At 44.0% G+C, this 22,377-nt stretch overlaps 1 protein-coding gene across 7 annotated transcripts; it reads left to right on the top strand.

Annotated features, from left to right (window-relative positions):
- Nucleotides 1-657: 657 nt before the first annotated feature.
- kdm3b (lysine (K)-specific demethylase 3B) lies at nucleotides 658-21,550 on the top strand. 7 transcript variants are annotated; one of them, XM_085789997.1, is made up of 25 exons: nucleotides 658-1,149; nucleotides 5,989-6,153; nucleotides 8,031-8,144; nucleotides 8,502-8,607; nucleotides 9,116-9,240; nucleotides 9,325-9,384; nucleotides 9,549-10,241; nucleotides 10,332-11,523; nucleotides 11,873-12,089; nucleotides 12,235-12,449; nucleotides 12,604-12,756; nucleotides 12,944-13,051; nucleotides 13,141-13,268; nucleotides 13,361-13,661; nucleotides 13,771-14,024; nucleotides 14,358-14,630; nucleotides 14,752-14,923; nucleotides 15,216-15,306; nucleotides 15,512-15,642; nucleotides 15,771-15,890; nucleotides 16,316-16,339; nucleotides 18,944-19,083; nucleotides 19,215-19,391; nucleotides 19,513-19,647; nucleotides 20,519-21,550. In XM_085789997.1, the coding sequence occupies exons 1-25, from the start codon at nucleotides 937-939 to the stop codon at nucleotides 20,597-20,599; spliced, it is 5,388 nt and encodes a 1,795-aa protein (XP_085646123.1). In that variant the 5' UTR covers nucleotides 658-936; the 3' UTR covers nucleotides 20,600-21,550. The 7 variants fall into 7 exon arrangements, with proteins under 7 accessions (XP_085646123.1, XP_085646124.1, XP_085646127.1 ...); XM_085789998.1 differs by having other exon boundaries at nucleotides 13,364-13,661; XM_085790001.1 differs by having other exon boundaries at nucleotides 10,368-11,523.
- The last annotated feature ends 827 nt before the right edge of the window (nucleotides 21,551-22,377 follow it).

Below are 22,377 nucleotides of genomic sequence, written 5' to 3' on the forward strand. Positions count from 1 at the left end.
TTAATTATGCCAAACTGAAATATTGCAGAGTGGCAAATACGTTCAGTTTTAGTAAGTAGCCTAAGTAAGTATTGTTAAAAAAGTCAAGAAAGATTATTTAAATTTTTTTTTTTCTTTTCATTTTCTCATTTCTCCTTTATTTATTCAAGGAAGGTCAATTGAGAGCGAGCTCTCTTTTTCAATGACGCCCTGATTACAAAAATACACAATTATTCAATATACAAATTCATCAAGGTCATGATCCACAATTACATACAGGTTGTAGAACATTTGATAGTAAGTTTTTAAAACTATCTAAAGGAAATAAGATGATCCAGTTTCAGACAGCTTTGTAGGTTATTCCATATATCGGCCATATTCAGATCCTTGAAACTAATATCAATATAATTAATATGTTTCCCAAATGGGTTATAACGTTTCATTCAATAAAAGCGACATAACTTTTTTTTCTTAATTTCAGGCGAGCTGATCCACCACTGCTGTAATGCGGAAAATCACGAAAAACAAAGCATCCCACCACCACGGCACACCACAGTGAGCCGCCGTGCCTGTCGCTCCCCGCCGCCGCCGCCGGGGGCCGCTGTTTCCGCGCACAGCCGCCGCCGCTCGGCGCCTCGCTCCGTCCGCAGTGCTGCCTGCTGCCTGTCGACGAGGAGTGCGTTTGATTGTTGCAGGGCTCAATGGCGGACAGAGCAGGATAGTCGCGTTAGCACCGAGGACAATAACATCTCCACTCCGTGAATCCCCGGCGTGACTCGGTCCGCCGCTGCGTGCACCGGCCGACTCAAGACCTCGCGTGGCGCTAACGGCGAATAAAAGGTCTCGTGCGGCCGTTTTCCGCTCGTCTTCCGCCGCCGCTGAGTTTCACATCCCGGGCGGAGAAGTTACACTGTTCATGGTGGCTCACTGAAGGCAGCTAGCTTGCGAGCGAAAACCATGGGGGACTCTCTTGAATTGGTGGGGAAGCGTCTGCTGCTGCTGCTCGACGACGGGCGGGCTGCCGCCGGCCCCGAGCCGGAGCAGGCGGCCTGGGCCCGGGACTGGCTGCGGGGCACGGTGCGGGCGGTGAGCGTGATCGGCCTGGCCGCCCCGGAGGTGAGCGGAGGAGAGGCGACAACAACAACAACCACCACTGCTGCAGGGCTGACGGTCAGTGTTTACATACAAATGATGCCGTATGCCGAGCGGGGACAGCCACCTGTACAGATAAAACACCGCGTACCCGCCGTCGAGAGTGGTTTTATACTTTACCGAGCTCGTTTCATCCGTCGACATCGGTGCGTTTGTCGAAAATAAACGCGAGCCCGTGTTTATAATAGCTAACTAAAAGTCGCAGGCAGCGGGGCGAAGCTAAACTCGAGGCCGTGGATTTTCTGGCCTTTTGCTTTGTTCGCGTTTTTAAAAAAGCTTTTTTACACACTACACTTGGCTTTAGCGGTGTAAATAATTACCTCGTAGCAATAATTATCGAAGCGCAGATGCGTTACATTTCATTAAACTATCACGACGTTGTATTATATCGGTGTAAAACATCAGTGAATAAGAGCATTAGCTCACGTTAGTTAAAGGCCTCACAAGTTCAAACGAGGGTGAACCAGGGATGTCTAAGACTTTACTGTCGTGTTCATATTGTGAAATCATTTAAAGCTTGTACCTGATTACAAACTTGAATAAATAAAAGTTATATCCCCAAGCAATGTCTGGTTAAAATTGTGCACGGTTGCAAAATTGCTGGGTCGTTTGAGTGAGAATTAAACAAATGGGGGTGGTGACTGACCTACATAAAAGTACAGACCTGATAGTAATGGTTAAAAGAATTAAGAGTGGGTTAAACATTAAAGTTAAGGCCAACACTTTATTTGTACAGGATTTCAATCTCTAAAGTCGTCTAGTTTAAAAGTAGGCAGGGTGAGGATTAAATAAATTTTACATGCCATTTTGACTGTTGTGTCTTTTCTTAAACAAAAACCATTAATATATATTTTTTGAAATAAGGAATCAAAGATGATCCTCTGGGTCAATGCATGATTGAAATTTCTATTCGTGGATATAAAACTAAATTATAATTTCCTATAAAATGAGAGGGTGCGGGTTTGTCTCATGCAGAATAGGACTGGTTCTCTTTTCTGGTGTGCATTTACCACAGTGGTTGATTATTGGTATAAAAAACAAATCCATCAATGGTATTAACTTGTTGCGAAAGTATCTGTTTGCGTGAGTGTAATTAGTTTTGTATGTCCTGTTATTTTGAACCATGATAAACTGGTTAATAGAGTCATTGATGCACAAAGATGACGGTTCACTCAGAAACACGTTTTACTCCGATGTTAGTCTCCTACACACAATATATTTCCCATATATTTTTAAGATTAAGAAATTAAGAAGTAAAACTTGTTTCATTTTCAGGATGTGTGTGATGCCAAAGTTTATTTCTCTAATTTCCGCCACCCCCCCTGAAGTTGACCTGATCTCAACCCGTCGGAGTAAATGCCAGTTTTCTGGTCTAACAGGAGCTTGTTAAATAACCAGCGTGACAACCTGTTTGTGCCACAACTTTTAAAGTCCTTTAAGGAGGCTAGAACAGGTGGTTGGTGAATAAAATAGCAGAAATGTCCTGAGTACAGCTGGGTGATAATAATCTCAGCCATTTAATAATGACACAGTCGTCATTATTATAGACACAGTACAACACAGTTAATGCTAGAGCTTTTCTCATGAAAAATAACTATAAACGTAGCGACTAAATCCATAACACATTGTGCAAAATAATATGAGGATGACTGATTTTATGAGTGTTACCTACTACCCCTTTAAGACTGTGGGACCACCTTATAGTACCGTACGTCCTTCATGCGTAACTATGGTCATTTCTGTGCAGATCTGCGATGCAGAAATAAATGTACACTTACCATACCACCTATGCAGCCAGTAGGTCAACTGTTGTTGGTGTCTTTACATGTGCACACGTCCAAAGAAACACAGTGACACCTGTTGGAGTTCAACAGGGATTATGTTGACTCAACCTCTTATTGAAACAGCCGCCTGTTGGTTAGTCTCCTCACTGGAGTGAAATCAATGCATGAGAAATTGAACCTGGCATGTTCATCCTTATATGAATTAAGAAGACAATATTATAGTCCACAGACGTAATTGTGAAAAGTTTGCATTATAACTATATTCAACTTGGTGGTCTGCGAATTAGAAGGAGTACCAAGACCCAGATTGGCTATGTAGCACCATTGACTGAAACATTTCATCTTCAGCACAAATAACCACAGTGAAATAGGTGGCAGCTAAACAAGCGGGTAATTAGTAAGTTGTATCAGTGGTGTTAGTAAGATTTCAAGAAATTCCCTTAAGTTTAAACAAATCTGCTTTGACGCTGAAAAGCTTCTCACAGTTTGCTCTATCAAGCAGCTGTAGTCGAACACAAAGTGTTTGCTTTGTTTAACTTTTTACTTAGCTTGCTCATATCCACAAAATAACAAACCTAAACTATCAAGATTTCAGTGCTTTGAGAATAAGAAAGAAACAAGAGGTGTTAAACTAAAGTTAAACGTCACAGGTACCAATCTTGCACTCTGTCGTGAAGTAAAAACTTGTGTAGTTCATTTAAATTTTGAACAGTAGCCTAAGGTGTTTATTGTTCAGTCAGATTATCCTTTGTTAATCTGTGCATACCAGTTTCATTCTGTTATTTTGGCACAGAAAAGAGGATGCTTGATGCGTAGATTGGTTGTAGTAATTGCGACAAATTCTTATAATATCTTTTAATGTCTTTTAGGCTTCTTGGTGGTCAAACTAGTTTTGATTCTCAGCAACCTACTAATAAGACTGTGACTATCCTATAAGACTATCAGACTATCGGTCCGTCTATCTGTCAATGTGAAGCTGGGTATTTCTGAAATAAGGCCAGACATGCTCAATGAATCTACCTGGATTAGGGATGCACATTTTGAACCTTTTTTCTGACCGATAACCAACCCTTGTTAACCGATTATTAACCGTTAACCGATAAGATTAAAATGCTCGCAGGGGCGATTGACAATGTTTTTTTGTTGTTGTTGTTTTTTGCCGTTATAAAGCGCACACACATGCGCTGCAACAGCTGAGCAGCGCCACATCCACTGTGCTCTGGCTCAGCTGATCGCACTATGGCGGTTAGATCTTCCAATGTTAAACTGTTTTATACAAAGTGCAGCCAAACACCAGGCTAAAGAGAGAGGAACAGCAGAGCTCCTCTGACAGCTCGTCTGTGGGGCTGCAGGTGAGCTACAGGTGAACCGGCTGAAGTGCCGTGCTTTTTAAAAAATATATATATATAGCAGCGCCGTTGTTACAGGAGATGCACATCTATGTCCGTGTAGGCTACATTTCTTGTCTGGCCTTCCTTCACGGGGACTGCGCTGCATAACTGGCTCATACTGTCAGTCCTCCAGGGTAACTTTTTGCTGCGAAATATGACTGAAGGCATGCGTAAGTCTGCACGTGTCGACACGCCCCCATGAGTTGATGACATAAGGAGCCAATAAATTAACCGATAGTATTAATCGGTCAAAGTTCTTGTCATCGGTTAACGGTTAAGTGGTTAATCATGTGTGTCCCTAACCTGGATGAATTAGGCTACACCTACTGAGATGTTTGTAGAAAACACTAATAACAATCCATTCATGACTAATTTGAGCCCCTGGTGCGTTCATGTCATCCTCTTAATTCAAATTAAATAGCTAACACCCAGGAGCCACTTTTGAAAACAACTACAGTGCATTTACAAAATATATCATACATTACATAAAACACTTGTAAAACAGTGTTTAAATCCTGAATGAATTAGATTTTCTTTGCATTAAGTCAGCAACAGTGGACAACAACAATGCTCCTCTGAGGTCTGTGTTTGCCATTGCAATAATAAAATCAACTTTATTTATTTATTTATTTTTTTTAACCAAAGTAACACGATAACTAATGATTGAGATTCTTCCAAGAGGATCTGTTCATTTGAGCCAGTCAGTCACATACTCGCTCCACGAAAAATGGGTTGACATGTTATACATCTCTTGCAGTGTCTGGCCACTCTGAAGTTGGATTCATATTAAATGTGCGCAAGATAAAGTTGTGAATAATCATGTTGAAACAGAATGTGACATACAGACTTACCACAGGTGTAGGCACTAGGCAGATGCTGTCACATTGTTATGAATGGAACGTCAGGAAAACTTTACAAACAAAAAAAGGGATTTTTTTCTGTTTCTAATATTGTCATTTTAATTAACTGACCTTTTCCACTGCATTGTATCGCCTCCCCTCCAATCTACTTCACTTTATCAGTTTCTTTCAGACAAAAGTCGTGGATAGTCCCTGGTGCTTTTGGCTCCATAGTTCTCAAGCAAAACAAGTAGAAACCTAGAGCTAGACCCCTGATTTATCAAATAGAGTCTTCATTAATACTAAGTTGTCATTGTGCAAAGTTTTATGTGCAGGCCAAGCTACATGTCTGTTAGTTATTGTAGTTTACCTCCAGTATGTCAATCGTCGTCGCTCTGGTAACGATGATGCATTGAGGTGGTTGAAGTATCTGGTGCCAGAAGAGATTAGAGTCAAGCGTTGAGTCGATGATATCTGGGGGACATGCGCCCTAAGTGTCACAGTTATGAAATGTGCTCTCGGAGGGGGTTACTGGTAAACACAGATAGTACATAGCTTGTTAACTAAATGTTCAGGGAGCTGCTTCATGAAATCTTGACGGATGAAATGGATCTGTGTCACCTCCTGCAATGACAGATAGTAGCTTACTAGTTCTGTCTTTTAGAGTTATGTTACCCAGAAAAAGTTAAGTTGAACGCATTTCCACATTGCACTGCCATATTATAATGTAAATAAATTTACTAAACTATACTACTATAGCTTGAACTGGAGATTTGAGTTTTTCTAAAATAAGTTTCCTCTGAAAAGTTCTTGTGTTTATGTCCTGCTTTTGTCCACCTGCAGGTCTTTGTGGAGTTTGAGAATGCTTCGCAGCGTTGCTCCTGGGTGCAGGTGTACGATGTGGGAGTGAAAGCCGTATTGGTAGAAGACTCTATTGTCTGGGCCAATCGGAGCGATGCTACTGGGACGACTGGAGCCCCAGCAACGGCCACTGCCTGGCCTGCTCTGGTGAGTGATCAGTTGGACAGCAGCTGTGAGCAAAAGTGCAAAGGACCAGGGCTACTTGTTGAGGTGGTACGCCCACCAGATACACCCAGTCCTATTTGGCAATCATGGTTTCATGTAGTAACTAGAGATGGTCTGATCAGGTTTTTTGGGACCGATACCGATCACCGATCACCTAAAGCCTCACCGATCCGATTACCGATCAGAACCGATCGATCCCATGGGACGATATTATTAATATTTATATATTTTTTTATTTTTTATATTTTTTTCCCCCATTAAATTCATCCACTCATGCAAAAATAGAAGTACTGATTCAACTCCTTTACTCAAGTAGTAAGAAAGTACAGGCTCTGAAATGAACTTAAATGTAAAAGGGGGCTTCTTTCTTCATATTCCTGCTCTGTCTGCACATTGTTGGACTTTCCTTCAGTAGAGGATTTTGATGAGCAGACACCAAGTACAGCATCTTACTGGGAGTGACACTGAGTCACACACCTAAGGGAAAAAAGATCGTTTTCTATCGCTTAATTGCGCATCTAGGCTATATGTCAATAAGGTTGAAACAAGTAACGAGCCTGTTTAGACAGCGTAAGGAGCATTTTTTTTTTTAAAGTATATTTTTGGGATAGCACATGGATATGGATAGCACAGTTGAGACAGACAGGAAACGGGGAGGCAGAGAGAGGGGGAACGACATGCAGTAAATGGCGCCCGATGTGGGACTCCAACCAGGGCCGACTGCAGCGAGGACTGTGCCTCTATACATGGGGCGCCCGCTCTAACCACTACGCCCCGCGACGCCCCGCGACGCCCCGCGTAAGGAGCATTTTGTTTAATTTTGGAATCCAGCCGCGGGATTCGGTCCGTGGTCCGCCGGTGCCGAGAGCGACCGGGTTCTCTCTCACTCACGCACAAAATAGACCAGACGCCAAAACGATTGCTGCACGGCGTGAGCCGGCCGCGGAGGATCACGGCACTTTGCGTCGCAGTGTCTCATACTGGTTGAAATCCATTGTTGCGACGGAGAACTTTAATCCCAGCAAATGCCACTATTGGGCTTCATCGTGGTGCAGCTGTCTATGCTGCCAGTCACACACGCAGAGAGAGAGAGAGAGCGGGAGAGAGACGCTCGCTACCTCTCGCTACATGATCAATGGCTATTATACACATGCAATTGTGATACAGGCAGCCTTATTTTACTGTCTGCATGCGTGGATGCGGCAGGGAAACCCTGCTGTATGTATCCACAAGTTTCCGAACGTCATCTATGGTCAAAACCGGCTTACGTTTCTGACGTTCGGAAAAAGGTGGATAATGCGATCGGATCGGTGATTTTAACCTTTGATTGGATTTGCCGATCGATCGTTTTTTTTTAATCATATCGGCCCGATCCGATCAGTTGCCGATGGATCGACACCATCTCTAGTAGTAACCTAAACTTATTTGTTTGGGTTAGACCTGTGGCATGGGTTAGATGTCGTAGGAACGTGTCAATGTGGAAGGCGGCACATGTGAACTGATATTTTTAAATTTGTCGGAGGGAATAAGTTGACAAATAATTGATGTGACTTTCCAGGTCACTGTGATTACTTAGAAAATCAAATGTGCACTTTTCTTCAAACTTATGTTAGAAACCTTAATCTTCCTGGGTTCACATATTTCACCCAGTCTGGGCTTATAACTAGTCGCAGATTGTTTCTGTAAACACTGAGGGCTGATGGCCATTTTCCTGTGCCGGTGCCTCGGTTTATGTTTTGAGTCAGTTGTCTAGATGCACAAAGGTAGTTTTCCTGTTGTCCCTTTGCTGCTGAATTGAATACAGGCTTTAATTATTTAACAACAGGATCAAGGAACTGAGTGTTGTCTTTTTTCCTCAGGTCTTCCACTCCCTTGTGGATAGAGTGGGTTTAGGTTCGTTGGTTCCTGTGGAGTATTTTGGAATCAAGAAATTTGAGTTCCTGCCTGATAACAAAACTGTCCAGAGGTTTGAGGTGTGTATGTGTGTATGTTTGTTTCAGAGTATTTCTTAATCCTTTCATAGTGTTGCTAAAGTGCTAAAAGAAATACACAGAACTAACACCAACCTTATATAATATTTTACCATATTACTATTACTACTAATTCAATTAATACTAGAAATACTCATTTCTCATCCAGCCTCTCTTCTTGCAAACTGTTTTCTTATGACTGTAAACTGAACACCCTCTAACTTTTTTTAAAACTTTAAGACACAAGTCTGTGTGTTCTGGTGTTATCACATCTAATATTTGGTTTCACACATTGTGTTCTACATTACGGCCGTCCCGTTTGAACTGTTTCAGGACGCTGTGCATTATGTCCTTGTACAGGTTGATAAACACATACGGCACCCTTTGCTGTTGGAGCAGCCCACTCTGCAGGCTGCCATCTCCAGCTGGCACACTGACTTTGAACTGCAAGAGATCTTCAGGAAGGGTGAGACCTCACGTTTACTCATTTTTTTGTTGTATTCTCGTTCTACCGCCATCACGTGTTCTCTGGGGGATTTTATCCTCACAATATCTCCTATATGTAATGTTTTTTATTTTTAGCACCTGCTCAAATTAGCAACATCGGTATCTGTTGATTTGAAATACTTAAACCTGGCGTTCATCATCAGATCTATTTAAAAGATGTGAAGCAGTCCTGATAGTCCATCAATATCATGATTATTAACACTCAACTGTTGTTGATCAAGCATAGTATAGATGCTACAGTTGCAATAGTTGCCTCATGGGAATTGTAGACTGTGGATACTGTTTCAGGCGTGATGCTGCTGATATTGCTTAGCTATTGGTGGTGATCCTTTCACACTTGACAGAAAAGTAATTGAATCTAATTTGATCATGATCATGCCTTTTCTACGGTTGTTTTGAAATTGTTCCCACGGTTGTATGAAAGCTGCATGAATGTAACTCAGTTTTCTTACCATCGTTGCCCTCAGGTTCATACACTATTCAAGGACGCAGGGTTCGTGTGTACCAGCCGGAGTTCGAGGAGTGCTGGGCCCTAGGACTGGTCTCCCAGCACGACCCCATCTCACACATCATGGAGATCACCTTGGATAAGGTAAACTCTGCTCTTTTCTTTGCCTGAATAGCTTCTCTCCATGGTGTTTAAGGACGCCACTAACATGACACCTTTTTGCTGTAGGGAGAAGAAAATCAGATCGTAGATCCTCGTGTGATACACGTCATGCTGGCAGAGGAGGAGGTAAGACTGTTACTACAAATCTAACTGGACTTGTGCAGTTGGTTGATCCATGCTGTGTATTTCGTTGAAACGGTCAAAGTACTTTCTGCTTTACATTTGAATTAAATGGGTCGATAGCATGGCCTCTAAACACAACACTACATTAACGCTTTACCCGTTTTTAGCTTGGTAAGAATGGGCGGCGAAGAAAGGACAGCGAAACAATGAAGGGCGACAGTGGACGCAGGCGTAGGACTGCCTCCGAGGGGGACGATGACTTGAACCTGAAACGTTTTAAAGGAGCAGGAGACGCGGGAGCCGAGGCACAAAACTGTGGCGACTCCAACAAAACCCCGGTGGAAGGGATGGGCATCTGGGCCGGAGACTCCAGCGAGAGAGTCAGCAGCACAACCAAAAACGGAAGCTCCTCAGAAGGAAGCTTTCCTCAGGGCAGAGTGTCATCCCCCAGCGCCAACTCAAAGGACCAATCAAACGCCACTCCTCCTCGTTACCCGGCCCACGTCAAAGAAAACGGTCGCTCACTCTCCACACAAGGGGCGGCGGACTCCACCACCAATGTCACTCTCACCCCCACCCCTCCCCCCCTCAAACCAGCCCCCTCTCCCTTCTCCACCACATCTTTCCCTTCACTAGGCCAGATGCCAAGCCTGGTCCCCGGTGCCCCTGCCCCCAAGGCCTCCCCATCCCCCCAGCCAGACCGAGAGGAGGCGTCCCAGTCGAGCTTTTCTAAAACAGCTGCTCTTGTTTCCCCGGGCCCTGTCACCATTTCTTGGTCACATGACAGCGTCCCAAGCGTGGCACTTTCTGCCTCTGCAGGTGTCAGTCCTAAAGGCTCTACCTGGGGAAGCCAGACTGAGGTAAGAAAATCAATATTGTCAGAAGAACGATTGTGTGAATCTGTCGCTGTTATTGTTCCTCTTACTGTAACATATTGTTTTGTTTCTCAGGGCTCTAAAACTGCCTTGGGTTTTCGTTTGCCTCAGGCTGTGCCAGCTGCTCCTGTATTTGGAGATGTTACCTCTCAGACCAACGGAGCTCCTACCACTACCACAACCTCCCAGGACGCTCCCAGGCCTTTTGGCTTTGGCTTTGGTGGGGCAAAGAGCGAGGCTCAATCCCAGCAAGACCAAAACTTATTTTTCCAGTGCATGACCCAGAATTCAGGCTCCAGTCCAAGCCTAGCTGCTGGTCAGACCCAATCCAAGGACACAAATTACTTCACCGCAGTGTCTGAGAGCCTGAGTAAAGAGCCCCCAAGCCTTTTCAAGCCTGCATCCTCCACTGAAGGGCTGAAAAAGCCTGAACAGCCCAAAGTGCCTGAGACCCATCCGACGGGAAATGGTGTGCTCAACAAATCATCATCAACCTTCCAGGGCATGGGTGGCTCTGCAGGAGGAAGAGGCTCTGGTCTAAGTGGTGGTGGTCTGACCGCAGCCTCTGGATCCCAAAATACTTCCAAGAAGAGTAGTAATAATGGGACTTCTGCAGGGGGCTTAGGACTGCAGTCTGGTTTTAATGCTTCAGATAGCCACCAGAACCTTTTTCTGCAAGCCTCCAAAGAGCCTACTAATCCTTTTCTGGCATATGGGGACAAAACCTCCCACACACCCTTTGCTGGACTCAGTGGGGCAGAGCCGCAGACCTTGGGTCCTGCCTCGGACAGCAAGCCCAACCTCTTCACTATGGCAGAGCCACCTAAGGGAATTCTGTCTTCCCCTTTCCCAACGCACTCAGCAGCTGCTTCACTGAGCTCTTCCTCCTCTCCGTCACCTGCTTCATCTCAGAGGCCGCAGAGTGAGGGGCCCGCGACCAAGGAGGAGCAAGAGGCTGGAGAGATGCCGACATCCACCTCAGGCGGCCCCATGTTTGGAAACACTGGCCCTGGGGGAATGGAGGAAGTACCCTTTGACCAGAGCCAGTCGCAGAAGTTCACCCTGGAGGAAAGAGGCCAGTCATCCAAACATGACTCAGACTCAAGCAGCAATAGCGATCTATCGGACCTGAGCGAGAACGAGGAGGGCCCCGAGAAGGGCCAAGTCCCGGGAGGACCTCCACACGCTGCCAAGGACGGAGCCATGTTGCAGAAAACTAAAGCCCAAGGGGCCGCTAAGAGCCGTCCGCGCAACAAGCCTTTCAAAGGTACGTCTCATCCATGCTAAGAACCTTCTGAATCGTTTGTGCCAACAAACTGAATAACCAAGTTAACGCTACCTTTTGAGCTAAGGACCATCTCTTTGGACGGTATTTTTAAAAGTCAGTTAAAAACGTATCTGTTTAGGTGTGCGTTCCAGTAATATGCTATTGTTGTATTTCACTGTTTTATCTGATCAATTTATTTACTGTAATTTATTCTGTGTATTTTTACTATAATTCTGTCTATTGTTTTTGATTTTGTATTTACCAATGTGAAGCACCTTGTGAGTTGTCTCTGAGAAAAGTGTTGTATGAATAAAATTTAACTTTTTAAAAAAAAACTTTTTTCTCCCAGTGGGTCAGTCAGTGTTAAAAGACCAGAGCAAGGTGCGTCGTCTGAAGCAGTCGGGTGAGTCCTTCCTCCAGGATGGTTCCTGCATCAACGTGGCCCCTCACTTGCACAAGTGTCGTGAATGTCGCCTGGAGCGTTACCGTAAATACCGGAATACAGAGGAAGAGAGCGACGATGACGATGACCCAAATGTATCCTGTCGTTTCTTCCACTTCAGAAGGTGTGGATTATATGTTGGTTGTTGCAATATTGTCTCACTCTGTGTGTTTGAGTGTATATGGGAAAAAAAAAAGTTATCAGAACAGATGTTGTCTTGATTTGCTACTGAGTTGTTTTGTTTGTTTGTTTTTTCCCCCTGTGACCAGGTTGGCTTTCACTCGTAAAGGTGTCCTGCGTGTGGAAGGCTTCCTGAGTCCTCAGCAGAGCGACTCCATGGCGATGGGACTGTGGCTACCTGCACCAGCTGTCCAAGAGGGGCTTGACCTTGATACATCCAAGTACATCCTGGCCAATGTGGGCGACCAGTTCTGCCAGTTGGTCATGTCTGAGAAAGAGGCCATGATGATGGTTGAACCTCACCGTGAGTGCGAAGGCATCTTGTTGATGTTGTCTGAGCCTCTTTTCTTTAGTGTCTTTTGCTTTTATCCTTACAATTGGTCTCAACATTCAACTTGTCAGAAATTGTAGTTTATATAATCCTGTTTTGTTTTGTTTTGTTGTTTCTTGTTATTCAGAGAAAGTGGCGTGGAAACGTGCAGTGCGAGGCGTCAGAGAAATGTGTGACGTGTGTGAGACTACCCTGTTCAACATCCACTGGGTGTGCCGGAAGTGTGGCTTTGGAGTGTGTCTGGACTGCTATCGACTCCGCAGAACCACACCAAGGGAAGGTGAGTCAATATGGTGGCGGTAAAATAACCAGATCACATCATTACTCCCTTTCTTTTATGTGTTTTATTCTTTTTAGTTTTTCTTAAATTAATTTATGTTTACAAAGTTAATAGACCATGTGTTCTGATGTTGAAACACAAAGGGCAAGCTTTGAAAACTCAAAGGTAAGCATGTTTGTCTCTTTAGATGTGGATGAGGGTCCGGAGGATGAGGTTTTCTCTTGGTTGAAATGTGCCAAAGGTCAACCTCATGAGCCACAGAACCTAATGCCTACACAGATTATACCTGGGACAGGTAACGTTTTATTAAGATTGAGTCATCTATTAAGTATGAGTTTGTATTTGTACAATACAAGTAATTATCTCATCACCTTTCTCTTTTAGCTCTTTACAACATAGGGGACATGGTTCATTCAGCGAGAGGCAAGTGGGGTATTAAGGCAAATTGTCCCTGTGCCAGTCGACACACCAAGCCTCTAGTGCGTCCTAATGCTCCCAATGGGATTTCACAGGTACTGTTGTGTCACGGCATCTTTCCATGGCAACATTTGTCAATCTTAAGCGTTAACTTGAAGGCTCTAACATCTTGTCGTGCTTGTGTCAGCAGTCTACGACGAGCAGTGCTGGCGGCCTTGCAGCTGCAGCTTCAGGTACTGGCACCACTCCAAAATCAGAGGGAGAAGCGTTGCCCATTAAAACAGAACCTACGCAAACAGCGACACCATCAGACAGTGGAGGTGGGGAGAGTGTGGGCAGTACTAGTAACTCCACCAGCGGTACATCCTCGCCCTGTAACCTCACCCAGTCCTCTGCCAAGGAGTCTCGCTCATCGGGAGAGGGCAACAGCTCTGCTCTGCATTGGCTGGCAGACTTGGCCACACAGAAAGCTAAGGATGACACCAAGGGTAAGTAGATAAGAGGCCGTGCAGAGTCTGCCTTATCCGAGGTTATGGAAGGTCAAAATCTGTATTTGAGTTGAAGTTACATCACCATCTTCTTGCCGTCCTCCTCCAGAATCCGGTTCACTTCGCTCCATGATGAATCGAGACAGCCGGCCTCCCTTCGGCCTGGACTCACTCAGTGCCCTGTCAAAGCCTTCTGCTTCTAGCCCTAAATTATTTAACAGCCTGTTACTGGGCTCCAGCATGGCACAGTCCAAACCTGAAGGGTCCAGTCTGCGGGATCTGCTCAACTCCGGACCGGGCAAACTCCCCCAGGGTCCTGGAGAGAGTGGCGTACCATTCCCCTCTGTCTTTACCTCAGCAGGCGTACGTATACAACCTCTATTGTTCCATAGTTTTATGAAGTGGTCCAAATGTACAAATCTTTTGGGCAATTTTGTGCTTATGGTTGTTTTATTGTTTTTATCTTGTATTTGTGTTCATCTTGTATTCTTAATCGATTTTATTTTGTTTGATTTTATCAACTGAATTGATTACAAATTGTGTTACTGCCATCTACTGGTGTAGCAAAGAACCAGAGTTTTTGGATTGAAAATATTGTAGTGGAAACAACAAAAAATGGTACTTCCAAAGAAATTATGTGGCCTCAAATTGTATAACCACATGACTGAATAACAGAAACCGTCTTTTGCCCATCAGAGTGACAAGCTGAAGAGCAGCCTCCCAAACTTCCTGGATCACATCATCGCCTCAGTGGTGGAGACCAAGAAGGCAGAAGGCCGCCGCACTGGGGCCTCTGAAGGAGGCGAGCTTGGTGTACTGGGTGGCCGCAAAGACGGAGTCATGGGCCTTAGTGTTTTAGAACCACATACCTCACACTCCTGGCTCTGTGACGGACGGCTCCTCTGCCTACAGGATCCCAGCAACAGCAACAACTGGAAGATCTTCAGAGAGTGCTGGAAGCAGGGACAAGTAAGAATCAGGATTAGCATAACTCTGTTTTCCACTGGATAACGATGAAATGTAGCAGAAACATAATTTGCAACTGGAGTCAAACTTTTACTCCATTTGTTCTCTTGTCCTTTGTGTCCAGCCTGTGTTGGTGTCAGGGATACATAAACGTCTGAAAGGTCATTTGTGGATGCCTGAGGCCTTCAGTGAGGAGTTTGGGGACCAGGACGTAGACCTGGTCAACTGTAGAAACTGTGCGATTATCTCTGATGTGAAGGTGCGAGACTTCTGGGACGGCTTCCAGGTCATCTCAAGTGAGTACTCCAACTGTTTTTGACTAATTGATACAGTTTCCTGTTATTTTGGATAGTTCACCTCCGAGAGTACTCACCAGCAATGGTAAACCACGTAATTGTGAGGGTGAGAGAAACAGTTGAATTGTTGAATTTCAGTATTGGCAAAATCTCTGGTAGACAAACTATTTAAATAAATATTACCAGTCATTCTTTGTTGTTTGGACTGATGTGCAAGTCACAATCTTATGTATTTCATCATCTATCTTTTACTGTCATCAGTCAAACACTAACGTGTGTGTGTTGAATGCAGAGAGACTGCAGGATGCTGACGGGCAGCCCATGGTGTTGAAATTAAAAGATTGGCCTCCGGGTGAAGACTTCAGAGACATGATGCCCACACGGTGAGGAACCCAGGAATCAACTGTGTTCATTTATGGGTTTTTGCCATTAGAGGATTCTGGTGATTCATTGAAGTGTATCTCATGTTGGTATCCTTCTATGCACTCAAACTTGGTAATATTTGGTCCATGGTACATTTACAATATTGATTAATTTCACGCAATTCCATCAGTCATTCATTTGATTAATTTTTCATACTTCATCCAGGTTCCACGATCTGATGGATAACCTCCCCTTGCCTGAGTACACAAAAAGAGACGGTCGTCTAAACCTTGCTGCCCGTCTGCCCAACTTTTTTGTGCGTCCGGACCTTGGACCTAAGATGTACAACGCCTATGGTGAGAAGGATTGGCTTAAGTCTACACTCCTTGTCAACTCGCTTCGATGCCTCATCTCTTCCCTCGTTTTCCCCGGTTTATTCGGTATTAGTCCTCATATTTCCTCTCGCTGACTGTTTCCCCCTCAGGTTTAATCTCATCTGAAGACCGGAAGGTGGGAACCACCAACCTCCATCTGGATGTATCTGATGCCGTCAATGTCATGGTCTACGTTGGCATCCCCGTAGGAGACGGAAATCAGGAGCAAGGTCAGTGAACTTAAATACAGGTTGTCTCTCTGTCCTCGTCTGTCTTGGTCTTTCTCTCATGCGTACATTCACACTTGTCGCACTGCAACATTAATTGAGCCACTAAATGATTCCCAAAATACATAATTTTATATTGTAAATAATTAGATTTACAATATAACATGCAAATTATTTTGTTTTATCACCCCTGTGAAAGACACACAGTAAAAAGTAGGAACTCATTTCAAACATGGACATTACTCATTTGTCCTTAGTCTCACTGATCTCTCCGAAACAATCTAGTAGAATATTTTCAGAGCTTTGTTCTGAACATCATGCTGATATTGTTCCAGTTCGTCCAGGCTTGATTGACTTGGACAGCACCGTGAAAGGGCCCTCCACTGGGTCTCATTCATTTACAATGTGCCAAAATTTCTCATTCACAGAGGCAGATATCTCTGGACGCAAAGGTCTGTAGACTTTCAATTGTATCACTTAAGTAGCATGCCCTTCTTCTTGACTAACTCCCCTTCTTCACTCCTCCACCCCATCCCTCTGTTATCATCTGTGCAGTAGGGGCCAGAGCAATGGGACCCATCTCTTAGTTTGGACTGGGGCATGTTTTGTTCTTCATTTCTATGGAAATGCCACCTTTCTTTGCACATTAACCAAGTTAACAGATGGTATTGTAATTCTTGTTGTTGCCCTTTTAATTTCCACACTTTCTTCTTCTTAGGGTATCTCACGGTTAGGTCAAAATGTGTGATGTGTTTGGATTCTAGTCTATGAATTGGCATGGAGTTCACATGCATGGAGCTCCTGTAATGTCAGTGGTGGGGCTATCTGAAGTTCCTGCTAGTTCTGGGTGAGCTGTGCTCTGGTCCTTACACTATGGGAGAAAAGTTTGAATGAAGGGCATCTAGAATTGGCAAACCCCAATCCCCTCGCAGGCTTTCTCACACTCCTCACAGTAACTGAGACAGACCCAGCTGTATGACTGTAGGCATGTTGTTGTCATACACCAGCGGGCCCTAAACAGTTGAACAAATGTTGGTCAGAAGAGTCCTAGTTGACCAATGGCGCTTTTCCACAAGCATGGTTCGGCACGACATGGCTCTACCCGCTTTTTTTTTTTGCTCTTCCACTAGCCCCCAGTACCTGTTACCAGGTACTATTTTAGTACTGCCTCGGTCCTGGTTCCAAGCCAGCCGAAGCGATACTAAAACGTGACGTCAGCCGACTGCCTTCCACTGATTGGACAGAGCGTCGTCACTGGAAGAGTGCGAGCTCAACGTCCGACATGAGAATCAAACCCGGAAATTTCAAAGACATAGCGGTAACAGCGACCACTGATCTGCATCGAGACTATTGTTATTCCTTCACCCAAGTCAAATGATGCTGTGTGGAAAACCACACTGTGGTCCTTAATCGAGGAACAGACGAGTGAGTTTGGAACTGACGAGAGGATCGAAAAAAGAGAGAGAGACAATGTGGCCTCGCAACAACCCCGCCCCCGCTGAGGAGGAACTAGAAGAACTCAGCTGTAATGGAAAAGCACCTTTTACCGTGCCGTGTCGTGACTGTGTAATGGAAAAGCGCCACAAGATTTGATTGCTTGGTTGGTCACAGGGGAAAACGAATCAAACATCACAGGAACCTACAGACGTCGTTTACACAGCTCGTCCTGTGGTTATTAGATAGCGATACAGCCAGGCTAAATGGATATATAAAATTATAAAGGGAACACAAACATGATGAACTATAGCAATAAAAAAAGCACGTTTGACAAGTGCAGCAAGCCAACAATTCCTGCCTTAAGGTGAAAGGGCCACCACTGCAGATAAAGAAATGTGGAGCTAATACACTACAGTCTGCTACAGTAATCACATGACTTTATGTGAGGCAGCAACTTCTAACATAACGTGTTGTCATTTTGAAAGGGTAAAGTGAGAATTGTAAGTGGCCAAAGGCTTGTCACTTGGCATGGCCTCCCTGCAGGTTGTCGTGACACATTCATAATCTTTAGTGCTTTAGCTGGTGTCGTTAACAGGCGATAGACAATGAATGCTTCAGCGTACACAGAGAACAGACACTGATAATGTCTGCTATCTCTTTGGTCACGGAGCTTAATGCAGGCACATGATTAGAAAGTGAGAAGAGACACTGGGGATAAAAGGCCTTGGGCAGCTCAAAGGAACAGGTCCACTAAAGCAAATACATGCAGATAAATGTGTTTGCTTCCACTTACAGTCTTTCTGAATAACTCGTGAATCAGGTTTAAAACAGGAGGTTAATATAACTCTTCCAGCCAGTAGTGCTACAATTGCTGCTCTGTACAATCAACCTCAGGCTGTGGATGTGAATGTTGTGTCAGTAAATGTGATTGTGTAGTCTGTAACTTGTCCTTTTCTTTGCCCCAGTGGTTCTCAACTGGTCCAGCCACAGCCAGGATCCATCTTTGTTTTCAGTCACAACAAAAATACTGAAAATTTGATTGATCCGTCCTTGATTTCCCAAAGTATTAGTTCCTTAACCTACAATGCCTTTGTGCACTAGAAACATTATTACTGTGTTTTCAGGTTGTGCCAAAGGCACATTTTCTTTTTTCTGTTTTTTATTCATCAGAGCTCTCTTGGGGAAAACACAGCCACATGATGCAGCTGTAGACACGGGTTAAATAGCAACTTCACAACTAAACTACTAGGGCCCAGAATCCAACAGTCCACTATAATGGACCTGTGACCAATTTCAGGCCCATGTGCCACCAGTTGAGAACTACAGCCCTGCGCCAACAGTTTGATGGATGTTCATTGATTTATTAAGAGTTATGCTGTGATAGATGAGAGATGCAGTGCAAGTCAGTGTCTGTGAATAGAGGCTTGATACATTTAGCTAGTAACCAAAGTGAAACGATCAGAAGACAGTAGTGTCTCAGTAATGATCGATTATCAGCAACCGCAGCTCAGCAGCTCAGAAGCCACTAAAAGAATTAACTCTTACCATAAAATCCTGACATCAACGTGACACTGTTAATGACCCGTTTGCTGTGTGTATGTTTTTGTTTGGTCTTCCAGAGGTCATGACCACTATCGAGGAGGGCGATGTGGATGAAATGACGAAGCGGAGGGTGTACGAGGGAACGGAGAAACCAGGAGCGCTGTGGCACATCTACGCTGCCAAGGACGCCGAGAAGATCCGAGAACTGCTACGCAAGGTCAGTAGCACCCGACCCTGATGTCAGCACGTAGCCGCTGTCAAGTACAAAACCGAGGCATCGTCAGCAGGTTTCTTGGAACAATTGTGCGATTCAGGTTAATCAACTTCCTTATGCCACATTTGTGCCAGGTGGGAGAGGAGCAGGGTCAAGAAAACCCGCCAGACCACGACCCCATTCACGACCAGAGCTGGTACTTGGACCAGGCGTTGCGTCGCAGGCTCTACGAAGAATACGGCGTCCAGGGCTGGGCCATTGTACAGTTCTTGGGAGATGCTGTGTTCATCCCTGCTGGAGCTCCACACCAGGTCAGACTAGAGAAAAACCTGCTACACACACCTCATCAACGGTCTATGAGTGGTCCATGATTCATGTCTGCCTGATCTTGTCTCGCAAACACGTGTTTTCATTCTGTGCTCCCCCTCCCAGGTGCACAACCTGTACAGCTGTATCAAAGTGGCGGAGGACTTTGTGTCTCCTGAGCACGTGAGGCACTGTTTCAGACTGACGCAGGAATTCAGACACCTTTCCACTACTCATACAAACCACGAAGACAAGCTACAGGTTGGTGTGCTTTTCTTTCATGTAGTTTCAGTGTCACGTAACTAGAGAGTGATCTTTGTTGATTGTTGTTTCTACACATTAGGGACAGTTGATGTAACTCTCTGGTCACAACTTTACAGTCTGGTGGTCTGACGTAGAGGAAGAGTCATTTATTCAGGCTAGGTTTATTAGTAGCTTACTGTTGGATTAGAGCAAATTTAATTTGATTTATGTTTTTTTTTAATAGTGGAGTGAATTTTTAAATCTTCTAGTCAGCACATGAAGATGCCATTAGGAAGGGTATTAGCAGGCAAGTGAGTGGGGTATAAGATGAAAAAGGTTCTCCATCCAGACAACCGTTTGAGCTCTGTATCAGAAATGATCTCTGTGTTTATTGTCACACCTAAAAGCACACATCACCACACATGACCATTCATGTCCTCTGCACATAGCACGCCGACGTAAACAGGAAGCAGATTTTGTATTCTGCAGTTGATTTGATGCTGAAAATACTACACATGCTTCATGAACTACGACAAACACAGTCGTAGTGTGTCGATGCAGAACTCCGCAACAGCTGCCTTCACAGCTGGTGGTCAAGACCGACGAGACCCACTGAAGGAGCTGCTGCCAACTATGTACATTTCCATCACACGCATCATGAAAGGAATTTTGGTTTATAGCATAGCCAAAAGCAAGGAAAATGTGTTCAGTGTGCAGTTATTCAAACTTTACACAGCATTAAACACCTGCTCTAAATCATGCTAGTTTAATTATTCTTTGATTAGATAGTTTGTTGTGATGAGTAATTATTTTTGCCAATTTTCATTTGTATTTTAAAAATCATTGCCCTGTGAGTGTTTTAACAGACTTGTCCTGTCGTCTTCCTCAGGTGAAAAACATCATTTACCACGCAGTGAAGGATGCTGTTGGGACACTCAAGGCCCATGAACCTAAACTAGCACGCCCTTAGTTCCTGTCACTTAACACCCCAAGACAACCAGCCTCTGAAGACCACTCCACTACGTACACACACACACACAGACGTACACACACGTACAGTATACATTACATACCCACCAACACACGTACAAGCTGCAGAGAGCAGAGTACAAAGATAGAGTGTAGGTTTTTTGGGGGGGGGCAGTGAAGATTTGTTTTTGGGGAGAGAGAACATTTATTGTGGGGAGGGATTAGACCGGGAGGGGCTAGACATTACATCGATGAAGGATGCCCTTTATCGCTGTTACACAGTACGCTCAAACTTGTCTTGTTTTGATTCCTTTTCTTTTTTCGTTTCTTTTTATTTTATTTTTTGATTAACTCTGTATTTAAGGTCAGTGTGTTTGTTCTGTTGTTCTCATTGTATATGTATGATGTGAGAGTAAGGGAGGTAAAAGCTGACGTGCCTTTGGAGCAGAGGTTCAGCTACCACATAAATGACTGACAAAATGTGAGTACTGGTTTTACTTTCCTATTTTGATGACATTGATATAATTTTTTTCAATAGGAGCGAGGTTAACCTGTTTTTGTAGATTTTTTTTGTTGTTGGAGTTTTTAAACAGCTGATTGCTTCTGCCCTGTGTGGCTGAGATACATTTGTGAAGCAGCCAGTGAAGGGAAGCAGACCAAAGTTTTGTACTTTTAGTTTTTTTTTTTTTTTTCAGTTTTAGAGTAAGAAGTCTTTTCTTTTTGTACACCACACGGTAATGATCAGAAGGACTTCATAGGTGGCGCTTTTTTTTCTTTCATGGGTTTGGTCACCATTTTGTCCCATGGGCTGAGTGAACTGAAGACTTCCAACAACATTGTTCAAGAATCACAATTGCAGCTGAACAGAACTACTGGCCATTAACATTGTATCAATATATATATTGATCTTAGCAGTCTGTTTGATTTTTCACAATAAAGTTTACAAAAATTAGAGTTGATGTGTATTTTTTAACCACCAAACATCTGTGCATGTGCTGCAGGTGTATCTCAAGTCAATTCAGTTACTACTTTTTAATCAATTTCAGATCCTGAGGTGATGCTTGTTTTAAAACAGTCTAGTAAAGAGATCATTATTTTTCAGTTGTATAAAGCAGATGAAACCTAACATTTAGAAGTAAACACTGTGCTTATAAGTGACTATAATCACTTTTTTTGTCATTTCAGTAATCAGTTAACCAAATACATGTTTCAGCCACAGTCTGGGTTTAAAGGGCTTGTGGGGTTAAATACTGAATTCCCCTCTGAAACTTTTTTTTTTTTGGAGACAGTTGGTTTTTATTTTATAAATGTCTCTCAAAAATCCCAATAAAAACCAGCCTAAGTGCTAGTTTCCATTAGCTGTGTAAAAATGTGTTAAAATCAGACCATGTTTTATTGATGGCACGTGCTTTCATGCTGTCCTGTGTGGCCTTGCTTTCTCTGCTTCATGTCTGAATTAGTAAGTGGATCACAGAAATGGGGCAGGAAGCCTGGACTGTAACTGTATGTGCTGGTGTTTTACATCACAAACACGAACTACAATATGTTTATTATCTTTAACCACTATATGTTGTCACCGATGGTCGTTATTCCCACTGATTGAACTGAGTTTACTGCATCGTGTGTGCGGATGGAGGCAGGAGCGAGGTGCACCGTGTGTCTGACACATTTAACAACGTGACCGTGGCGCTTTAAGACCCAGTCCTCCCAGCAGCAGCAGCAGCAGCAGCAGCGGTGGTGGAAATCCGGAGCAGCTTGTAGGAGCCACAGACTGCAGCA

Source organism: Trachurus japonicus, chromosome 10 (genome assembly GCF_045865225.1).
Source record: "Trachurus japonicus isolate A0001 chromosome 10, Traja_1.0".
Classification (NCBI taxonomy): domain Eukaryota; kingdom Metazoa; phylum Chordata; class Actinopteri; order Carangiformes; family Carangidae; genus Trachurus; species Trachurus japonicus.

What these genes read in the sequence shown, in the direction of transcription:
- kdm3b (XM_085789997.1), top strand. Translation starts at nt 937, where the DNA reads ATGGGGGACTCTCTTGAATTGGTGGGGAAGCGTCTGCTGCTGCTGCTC. An exon ending in AAACTGTCCAGAGGTTTGAG is followed by an intron (nt 8,145 to 8,501) that starts GTGTGTATGTGT and finishes GTCCTTGTACAG; the next exon opens with GTTGATAAACACATACGGCA. An exon ending in ACAGATTATACCTGGGACAG is followed by an intron (nt 13,052 to 13,140) that starts GTAACGTTTTAT and finishes TTTCTCTTTTAG; the next exon opens with CTCTTTACAACATAGGGGAC.